The following is an 11,363-nucleotide window of genomic DNA, read 5'->3' on the forward strand; positions in this document are numbered from 1 at the left end:
ATAAAATGTGAAAGAGTGAAAGCTTAAGTAAACTGCTGTAAGTACACTGTAAACATTCTGCTCATAAAGGATATGAGAATCACATTTCACTTAAAGTAGGAAGTAGTTTGATTGTATTTAAAATGTATGAATATTCAATAAGGGGTATCTAACACTGCACCTTACATTTTTCAAAGTATACCGGAGTGGTTCGAATCGCGGCGGTAGTGTTAAATATCTTGACATCTTTCTTGGGAAACCTAGTCAAACATTAAGGTAGCAGTCAGTATGCCACCAAACAGTACAGATGAATCCAATGGAAACTTAAAAGTGACGCAAACAACGGAATATTCTCGGGAATATTCAAAACAAGACGCGGAACCGGTCAATTACACCAAGAAATGGAACGAATTTAAGTATTTTATATCACAACTAAAATGGTTCAATATAATACTTCTAACAACCCTTCACCTGGCTTTTGTATGGGCAGTGATTGCATTCCCATGGTTACAACGGGGTAGACTGATATTATGGCGTAAGTCTTACTAGTATTTTATTGTACGTAAGCCATAGTGTTGGATGGCGCTTTCTCCTTAAATCGAGAATTAAGTTGGTGCAAATTATTTAAAATCTCTTCCTCATACATTTGTCCCGAATAGTTTTGGGCATTTTAATATAAAACAAGTTAAAAAGTAATCGTAAACGATTTACATAAAGCGCATTTCCACTTGCATTCATTTCCCATTTATAAGATGCAACTTCTGTTAAAATCGTAAAAATCCGGCCACAAATATGAAAGATAGCGTTGCACATGGGCAATCCATTGTTGACGTGCTACTTCAATTTTCAGTTTATGAGAAGAATTTCATTTCAATGCTTTTCTAAATAAGAAAGTTGGAACTGCGCATGCGCAAACCTAAATTTTAAAACTAATGTTAGATTACCCTTTGTTCCAAGCCCTAAGTATCAAATTTCACTTAAATGGTGCCGTAGATAAAAAAGTTGGCACTGCGCATGCGCAAAAAAAAAATTTTGAGACTGGCGCTCGATGATCCTTTATTCCAAGTGCCTATGTATCACATTTCATTTAAATTCTTCCATAAATAAAAAAAATTGGCACTGCGCATGCGCAAAGCCAAATTTTGAAACTGGCGTTTGATTTTCCTTTATCCCAAGTGCCTATGTATCAAATTTCGTTTAAATTCTTCCATAAATAAAAAAGCTGGCACTGCGCATGCGCAAAACCAAATTTTGAAATTGGCGTTTGATTTTCCTTTATCCCAAGTGCCTATGTATCAAATTTCGTTTAAATTCTTCCATAAATAAAAAGTTGGCACTGCGCATGCGCAAAACCAAATTTTGAAATTGGCGTTTGATTTTCCTTTATCCCAAGTGCCTATGTATCAAATTTCGTTTAAATTCTTCCATAAATAAAAAAGTTGGCCACTGCGCATGCGCAAAACCAAATTTTGAAATTGGCGTTTGATTTTCCTTTATTACAAGTGCCTATGTATCAAATTTCATTCAAATACTTTTATAAGTAAAAAAGTTTGCAATTCGGTTTATAAATGGTCGAGATGCGAAAAGGGCACTGTGAATTTTGAATCGATTCGATTCCAACTTTTGGCATTGCGTATTATATGGCTAAAGCTATGCCCATATTGAATTTCCATATTGAATTTCATGCAATTCAGTTCATAACTAACGGAGATGTAAAAGCGATCGAACATTTCTAAACAAAGTTATCGTTCACACGGACAGATAGATGGACAGACAGACAAAGGAACAGACGGAGAGACCAACCGGCAGGCGACACATAGCAATGCAAAATTATAAACGATCTCTAGGATCTAGGATAAACGGCAAAAGTGTAAAATTATGGAACATGTAAAAAACGGTTTTTTGTTTTTTTTTACAATAACTTTTTTTGTAAGCGGTACAGAAAAAATTGCTTCCTTGGTACAAGACTCGACACCATAACGAACCAAATAGCGAAAAAAGTAGAACAATAGCTCTTAAGATAAAGAACTAGTAGCGTCGCAAAACGAGCAGACGGACGGACGGACGGACAGCCGGACGGACGGACGGACAGCCGGACGGACGGACGGACGGACAAAGTGGCCACAATAGCGCATTTTTTTTTATTTTTGTGGAAATGCGCTAAAAAAGGAAAGAGATGCTCCGATTGGACCTTAAGAAACTTTAAGCCGCGTGACAAAATTCGCAGCGGAAGATACCTTTTGGGCACCCGAAGTTGACTAAACCTCGAAATCGCGCGCCTTGCAAAATGTGGTTAATTTCGTCCCTAGGGAAAAAAACAAAATTTCGCCACGCAGGAGTTATGCGCGATTACAAGATTTTTCTGACGACACCCATTTGAAAACAATCGGACCAAAACAGTAGAAGAAAAAATTGAAAAATCTCAGGTTAGCACACCACGCTCGGGGATGGCGCCCAGATGTCGCCCCTTCCCTAAAGTTGTTACACGACCCCGGTGGGTACATGTACACTACTCGCTTTTCGACAAGCGTTCTTCTACTGGCCCGCATTTGACCCCAGCCAGCCAACCAGTCAAAGTGCCTTTTTACAAATAAATTTGCAAAAATGCGCTAAAAATGTTGCTAAATATTGTTATAAAGATTGTCTCATAAATTTCCATGTTAATACTTAAGACGACGTGCTAACGAAATAAACGTAATATTGGATATGGTCTAACAGAAATCAAACACCCCGTTTCCGAAATAGACAAACTAAAATCTATCAGTGCAAATTCATTTAGTGACGTTCGATAAAAATGAGGAAATGTACCCTCCCTCATTAATGTTCTTAATTTCTTTTTTAAGGAGGTAAAATCGAATTAAGTATAATATACAGTTCTGTTTTAAGGTTAGGGGTTAGGGCCTATTTGAATGAATTAATTAGTCATATTAGATCGGAATTACTATGTAGTTTTATTTTTAAATACAGCATCCCATTGCCATTAATTGGAATACTTGCATTCTGTATGGTATCTGGCAAAACAAATAAATAAATAAATAATAAATAAAATCATGAATTAGGCCCCCTGAAATGATTTTTTTTAGTAAAAAGTGTAAAGGAAAAACTTGCACTTACATAGGCAAACGAAGTGAAAACAAATATAATATATAGCGCTCCATTATTTTAATGTTGGAAGGGTAAAATCGTAAAGGTATCCCCCCAATTTTTATTTTTTCAGAATCTTTTTTAGGGAAATGCGCGAACAAAAAACGAAGTGTGCCTACATGTGCAAACAAATTGCAAACGAATGAAGTATAGCGTTCAATTAATTTAACCTTGAGGAGCTAAAATCGTGAAGTTGCCCCCCTCCCCAACTTGGTTTTTTTAATATCTCTTTTTAGAGAAATGTGCAAACGAAAAATCGAAGTGTGCCTAAATGTGCAATCAATGCGCAAACGAAGGAAGTATTTGACGTTTCATTATTTTAATGGTGGGGGGCTAACTTCACGAGGGAGGGGGGTGTTTTTATCAATTGTGTTCGAAAAATGATTTTTATTAACATTTTCTCGAGATGGAATAATATCAACTTAAACTAAAGATCTAAGCGGATAAAATCAGTAATGTTAGCAATGCACCCCCCATCATAAAAAAAGGCACGAAAATCCCTAGTGGAGGAGGCATTCAAATAAACAAATTTACTTATAAAATGCTCGCTGTGTATGTACAGTGTGTAATTTTCAAAAATGGCCAGTGTGAACATATTGACAATATAAGATAATATCTTCAGTGACGAAAACCCTTTCAAGAAGAAATAGAGGGAGCAAAAAAGCATATAAGCGAAACTCACTTCTCACCCTTGCACCCCCTTAAAATGGAATTCTTACGTATTTTTCATTTGAAATATTTCTAAACGTGCTGTTTATCAGTGCCCAATTATAAAGTGCTACTTTGAAAAATAGTACCGAGGCATTGAATAAAAAATTAATTTTTTATTCAATAACCGAGGTCTGATCATACGCTCATTTTTGGAACCTGCAACTCCCTTCGGAACGGGTTTGGACGCATTCAAGGTATTATTTGACATTGCCCATATGTTCCCAGTGGCCACGTTTGTAATTGACAAACAATGCACAAGCAACTGTAACGAGAGGGTCATTTTGCATAATTTTTTGCGAGTTTTCAAGTTTACAGACGGTCAAGGTTTCAGTAATATTTCACCAAGCCAATTTATATTCAAGTTTTTATTTTGTTGATTAGATTCCGACGAGCTTTATTTGTCATCTCTGTCCGGTCTAGCAATAACGCTTTTGTTTTCAATTGTATTTGATAATTACTAACCTAAATGTAATGCTATTTGGTATGGCTGGAAAGCATTTTTTCAGAGCTTTCCAACGACGTATCACACATGGGGGTCACTATTTAAGATTTAAAAGTTGGGGTGGCTGAGGCGCAGGGGGTTGGAGGGGGTGCGTCACTAAGTATGTCATTCTGAGTCCCCCTCCGAATTACCGAAACGGATTTTGATGTTTTAAAATATCTCGTTTATTTACTAAGACATGGGGGGTGGTAAGTTTTCAAATTGCCACCCTGTATATATAGTTTCTAGCGAAGTTTATCTTAGTTTATTGAAATTTAGTTTAGTGAAGTGAAGTTGCCAAGATATTGAAGACATCTTTTGAAGCAGTGAAAATTATTAAGAAATATATGGAAGGTTTTTTAGATAAAGTTAAGAGAAGTGAAATGGCGTGAAGTGTCTACAATGTGTTTTTTATCTTTTTCTTGATTACCATTAGGATTTTTAGGTTGGATAGATTAGTTTTAGGAGGATTTCAACAGGGATGTTTTTAGGATTTTTTGGGAGATTGATTGTTGAATTTATCATTTTTAGGTTATATGGTTTTGATAGTTTTTTTTAGGTTAGTGGGTATGAATTTCGATTAGGATCTTTTTTTTAAATTTTTTGTGTCATTTTGGAAAATTTTTTAGTGAAAGATCTCGTTTCTTTTTATTGTTGTTTTTCAAAGCATAATGTGGGTCACTGTAATTGGACAAAAGCCTGTTGGGGGCTCAGAACAGGACGACAATAAATAAATCATGTTTTCTTCGTTTAAAAAAAAGGGGGTACTGTAACGAGTGAGCAATTGTGCGTGAATTTTTGGCCTTTTATTCCATTAAAAAATGTGGAAGAATAAATTTGTAAATGTTAAAATGCAGTCAAGGTTTCATCTATAGTCATCCAAACAAATATTCGTGAAGTCATGTTCATTTCTTTATTTTATTGATTGGAGTCGGCGTTCCATTAGCGCGAATTAGTATCGTGTTCCGTAGAAAAAAAGGTAATAGATATAAGGTTACATTGCTGATGTGGCAAGTCGAAGTTCGTGAGAAGGAATAAACGGGAATTTCTGCTGCATAAGCTATTTTGTTAGATAGTCCTCACGTTAGGTAGCCAATTAGCTAAATGCACCCCCTATTGCTGTTCATTTTGAAATAGGCGTTTTTAAGTTCACTTAGATTGCGAGAGGGGATTTAGTGCCCCAATTAAACAAATCCAGCGTTCGGAGCGAACTTTTAAAAATTTACCCAGTTTCCAGCGATTGTTATTGTCCATATTAACCTACGATAGTTGTTGAAGTTAATATTTTTGCCCAAGTGGAAAAAGTTTATGCATATAAGTGCCAATTTTGAAATATACCCATCGCTCCGTGGTAGTTCAAATACGTGCATAAAAAACTTACGTTAATTTACAACACAAAGTAAAAGCACAATATAGAAAACTGATAGCTCTTGGTGCACCCTATACCTTCATTCTCTCCAAAACAAAAAGTCCATAAATTAGCACAAAACTATGTATACAAGGTGGGTTTTTTTCGAATTTTGGAAACTAGCGGATATATAGATATTTCGTTTGGTGCTTCTGGCATTGTTCTTGTTGGATTTGGAACAAAATGTTTACAGGACAACGGCGCAAATAATTATGATATTTAACATATTTTTTAACGTTACAATTTTTGAATAACGAACAGAACCTTTTTCCTATGGAAACCGCGCCCATTTTGAATAAATACGCTGAGAAACGTAGGTACTAGTTACACATGAAATCAACATAAAATATGCGCAAAGCTATAACGGAGGCTTTAAGTTAACAGGAGAGTAGTTTTAAACAAACTTGGAAATAGACCCACAAAATAGAAGCGGCGTCGATCTGACTATGAGTGATATTCCAGTAAGTTGCTCCCCTCCCTCGTAGAAATGATCATTTTCTCCATTACTGAAGGTCTCATCACTAAGTTCATCCCTCAATGGAAAGGAGCATAAATGAGCAAAATATTTTTGCAAAATGGGGTACACCTGAGTTTAATGTTATCAAATAATCAACGCTGTTATGTATCAGAAACGTCAGACTTAACGTGCAGATTAGGTATCCGTTATTTTGGGTTATTTATTAGGGGCCTATTGTCTAACGCGTAACGATGTCGTTACACAGCGATTATCGTTTGGCAACGACTTTCTCCATTCTGTATTATATAAATAACATATAACAGTGATACGGAATTTAGCTGTCGTTCAAGATCAAATCGTTACCATTACGATATCGTGTGTTAACGACAATATACAGAATAGACCCCTTAGTATGGGCAAAATAACGTTTTCTTCAGATACTCTGCACGTTAATTTTACCGTTAGTATATTTAAATATTTACTGTAGTGTGTTTAAAAAAAACTATTTACATTTCAGACGCCTTCTTTTTTCATCTAACTGCATTTGGCGTAGGAGCAGGTGCTCATAGATTATGGTGCCATCGCACTTACAAAGCTAAATTTCCCCTACGTGTCCTTTTAATGTTATGCTACACAACCGCCGGTCACGTACGTATCTCTAATTTTATACAATCAAACAACAATGCCGAAATTTTTAGAATCCTTTGTTCTACTGGGTTCGTGACCATAGGGTTCACCACAAGTTCACCGACACAGACGCGGATCCGCATAATTCGACGCGTGGATTTTTCTTCTCTCACATCGGATGGCTGTTTATGAAGAAGCATCCGGACGTGTTGAGGAAAGGAAAAGAAATTGACATGAGCGACTTATGGGAGGATCCAGTAATACGGTTTCATCAGAAGTAATACCAAGAAAAAAAGAGACGATTGCAGATAACTCCGTTCTTTTTCTAGATACTTCATCCCATTAACACTTACTCTGGGCTTTATCATTCCAGCGATTGTACCACCGTTGGTTTGGGGGCAAGATTGGTTCTGGTCCATCATATCGAGCGCAGTAGGTCGTTACGTCTTTGTGCTTAACTTCACATGGATGGTCAACAGCGCTGCCCATATGTGGGGGACGAAACCCTTCGACAAGTAAGATGCGATTTAATACAAATTATAGCTAACCAAAAACGTTTCAGTTCAATTTCACCTACCGAAAATAGGCTAGTCTCGATGTTTTGCTTTGGAGAAGGGTGGCACAACTACCATCACACCTTTCCATGGGATTACAAGGCGGCGGAGTTAAAATACGCTGGATACAATGGAAGTTCGTTTTTCATAGAGCTGTTTGGAAAGTTGGGATGGGCTTACGATTTAAAGTCTGCCTCGCCGGAGTTAGTAAAAAAAGTCGTGTTGAAGGCGGGCGATGGTAGTCATCTAGTATGGGGCAAAGAAGTTCCCGAGTCCGAGGAAGACAAAATTCCCAAGGCGACCAAACAATGATTTTGATTAAAGACTGAATATAATAAAAATAATAAAAATAATAGTAGTTTATTATGTAAAAGTAATTATAATAAATTACACACATTCGTCTTGAAGAGAAGGTAGCATAAATAACTAAAAATAAACTTACTATGGTTTATCAACGAGATATTTTCTCAATGTTATTTTAGAGAATAGCAGATTGTTTGCCCAGGATGAGAAGTGAGTTTTCGCTGACAAGTCGGGAGCTTTACGTAGTATGCTGTAAATTCTTGTATATAAACGGCTAGTCAACACAGGCATAGAAATCAAAAGAGGCAGACAAGTGGAAAGGAGGTAGAGAAGTAAAATTTCTCTGCCTGTTTTCCGCTTCTCTGCCCCTAGCAATGAAACGATACTTCGAAAGGTCACATGTGACGTATGTAAAAAATAAAAAAATTATATAATAATAATAAAAAAATATTGCCTTTATTAAAAAAAAAACAAGAAAAATAAACAACAAATAAAGTTAGTACAAGGCGAAGTTCAGATTAGCAGTAAAATAATGCCATCTGTTCTTACACTTAACCTTGCTATTTGAATTCCGATCGGCGAAAAAGACGAAAAATTACATTAAAAAAGAAGTATAGAATATAAGAAAAGAAGAAGAAAAAAAAAGAGATAAATATAAATTGCATCAGTATATATTATAATATTATAGGTACTAGGACTAGGATAAATAATGCATATTTTTACATAACTTGCAGATTCAAGAATATACAGGCTGTTTCACGCAAACCGTTACCTACCTAAAAGTATTTAGACTACCATTAATAATTTAAATTTGAAAATTTGCATACCAATATAGTTTTTTATGATGTGTCGATGGAAAAATTATCATGATCATTTCACTTCCGGTTTTACCGGATGTGGTTTAAATAGAACACCCTACACTTCATTACATTTTCGAAGTCTACTAGAAAATATACGTCGTTTGATACCACATTTCCCCATACATAGCGTCAACCTTTGTTTTCAAGTTATTCAAGATTTTTCAAAATTTTTGACGTCTTTTGAGTCCCGTATCTACGACTCTATTGACTTGAATCTCAAATAGTATTCCGTTAGTAGACATGTCAGACCTTTTTATAGTGATAGTTGTTATCATTCGTTGATAGTTTATATCCCTAAAAATGAAAATAATCCTATTTACCTTAATGAACAAAACGTTAAATAAAGATAACATAATAAATAGAAACAAACGACAAAATAAAAAAAACTCAAACTCTCTGATGAATCCTGTTGATAGTCGCCTCTCGAATACCCACTGCATCCATTTCATCAAAAGCTCTTCTCGCCCTAACTTCCATTTCTTCACGAGAAGCAACTTTGTCTTTGGCCCCACACATAAAAGTCCAGTGGCGTTATATCTGCAGATCTAGGAGGCCAACGCCACAGACCTCTGGCCCCAATCCACCTGTCTTCAAAAATGATCGTCAAACATTTATAAGCATCATGGATAGAATGAGCTGGTGCTCCGTTATGTTGAAAGCAGTTGTTTTTTTCATGTAATGTCTCGAAATAACGGTACAATAGCATATACTAACGCATTTATTTCAAGGCCTCCTAAGAAAATTGTGCATAACATCCAAAATATCACCGTAAGCATAACAGAAGGGTATAGAGAATGTAATAATTGATCGATATAGAATTTTTTTCGACTTGCACTTGGAAAGTGAAAAAAAATAAAGCAGGTTTCATTTGAAGAAATCAACTTTTCAAGGTTTGAAGTTAACCATTAGTTTTAATACCCTGTAGAAGGGTCAACATTTAAATCATTTTCATGTAGCAAACCAGTACTGTCGGTTTTGAAATTAAAGTCAAAACTTTTAAAAAACTTTGAATAAATTGAAAACCTTTAATGCTGGGTAAGTATAGGGAAATGTGGTATCAAGCGATGTATATTTTCATGTAAATGCAATAAACTACAGGGTGTTCTTTTTAAAATAAGAAAGTTGCTATCAGCATCCTATATACAGTGAATTTTTTTTTAAATGCGAACATAGGAGTTTGCATGCAATGTAATTTCCCTTTGTTCGATTAAAAAAAAAACACAGTTCTTACCCGAAGTTGTGACCACACCGTACATTTGTGAAGTCGACCAGCTTTGCTGAACACTCGGTATCGAGTTATCGCTTCGTTACTAAAGAGTTCCGTAATTTAATTATTTGTTCAAGAGTGAGTTGTATGTATTTACATTTTGTGTAATTGTTTATTTTACCGTCGTACGTAAGCTTTGTAATGAATTTATCAGTTTTTTGCCAACCCTTCCGCCTTCCAACAGCCAGCGAATGCTCTCTTTCCAGGAAAGAAAGGGGTTAATTATTAATTAAACATATTAGATTCCCATAGTAAGCGAAAACCAGGGTAGAAACGAGTTCCAAATCGAGTGTTTACACGTTATCAGTCTTGCAGACACGCCGGGGTGTAGGCAACAGTTGTTTCGCCAGAAAATTCCAATTAACAATAGGTATTAATTGGATTGATGAGTATTAAAGTTTGATCGCACCTAATTGGGTAAGCATGGTTAATGAATGACGTTTTAATGAGTTGTAGAAAAAAACGGCAGACGGGGTTCAAAGTTACCTCAAAATGACCGCGCTTAAAAAACAAGAAATCTCACGTCCATCTTATATTCTTCCGATAATTTCACGCCGAGTAATTAATTAAAAACCGAATTAATTCGCATCACTTTCGAAGCGAATACAGCGACGAGCTAGAATTTTGGAAGTATCTTTTGCCATTTTGCGTGCCGTAAGTTTAATCTTTTGCCTTTTGTACTTGCCGTCACCGACTGTGCCCCAAGTGCGTCGCAATGAATTGTTCTCGAAAGAAGCGAAAGGGAGAAAGTCAGCAGTAAGAGAACAATTGGAAAATAAAAGTTGGAACTTAAGAAGCATGCTCAAAAAAGTAAAACTGGAAAACGTAAGAAACAAGGATCTAATAGATAGATAGGGGTGATTACGGAGAGGTGGGACGGTGAAGGAGAGATATACGTGGACGATGGCACATTTCGTTTTTGTGGAGAGAAAAGAGGGAAGAACGGAGTTGGGTTTATTGTAAACTAGCTGACCCGACGGACGTTGTCCTCTTTCTTAGCTATGAATACCTATTCAATTCGGACTGGAATAAATAATTATCTGCCTTAGGTGAAGCTGCTCCTCGCTGTAATCAGTGTCAGGTGGTATTTAATATATAACATATAATACAAGACTGTCCAAAATACCACTACAACGAATAACACATAAATTCAACCCCGTGAATATGAAAAGGACACTTGAATTTCTGAAAGATGTCGGTATATACAATAAGTGTGACCTGAAAATGTGAGGTAGTAGAAACAGTTGTGTGTGGTGTATAAAGGGGATACCATTAGACGGTTTATACCAAAAAAAACAAAAAATATATGAATTTTGCCATTTCAACGCGCTTTTGTTGTCAAAAAATAAAAAAAATAAAAAGCACTGGTGCTTGCTTCAGCAGAGCCCCCCCCCCCTGCTGTGGCTAGCACAGGTACCACCCGCCCCACCTGTGCATGGGCGATTTTGCCTTTTTATGTCTAAGAATATGTGTAGCAAATTTGGTTTAAATCGGTTCAACCGTTTAGCCGGAAAAGAGATTTTGACACACTTGCCCCAAAATCTCCCCAATCTCTCCCCAAAATAATAAAAA

General features: G+C 36.1%; 1 protein-coding gene across 1 annotated transcript; it reads left to right on the forward strand.

The window, feature by feature from the left end:
- The first annotated feature begins 186 nt into the window (after nucleotides 1-186).
- LOC116164836 (acyl-CoA Delta(11) desaturase-like) lies at nucleotides 187-7,773 on the forward strand. Its single transcript, XM_031479061.1, has 5 exons — nucleotides 187-514; nucleotides 6,698-6,828; nucleotides 6,879-7,084; nucleotides 7,137-7,322; nucleotides 7,370-7,773. The coding sequence occupies exons 1-5, from the start codon at nucleotides 268-270 to the stop codon at nucleotides 7,671-7,673; spliced, it is 1,074 nt and encodes a 357-aa protein (XP_031334921.1). The 5' UTR covers nucleotides 187-267; the 3' UTR covers nucleotides 7,674-7,773.
- The last annotated feature ends 3,590 nt before the right edge of the window (nucleotides 7,774-11,363 follow it).

This window comes from Photinus pyralis, unplaced genomic scaffold (assembly GCF_008802855.1).
Source record: "Photinus pyralis isolate 1611_PpyrPB1 unplaced genomic scaffold, Ppyr1.3 Ppyr1.4_LG2, whole genome shotgun sequence".
NCBI lineage: Eukaryota > Metazoa > Arthropoda > Insecta > Coleoptera > Lampyridae > Photinus > Photinus pyralis.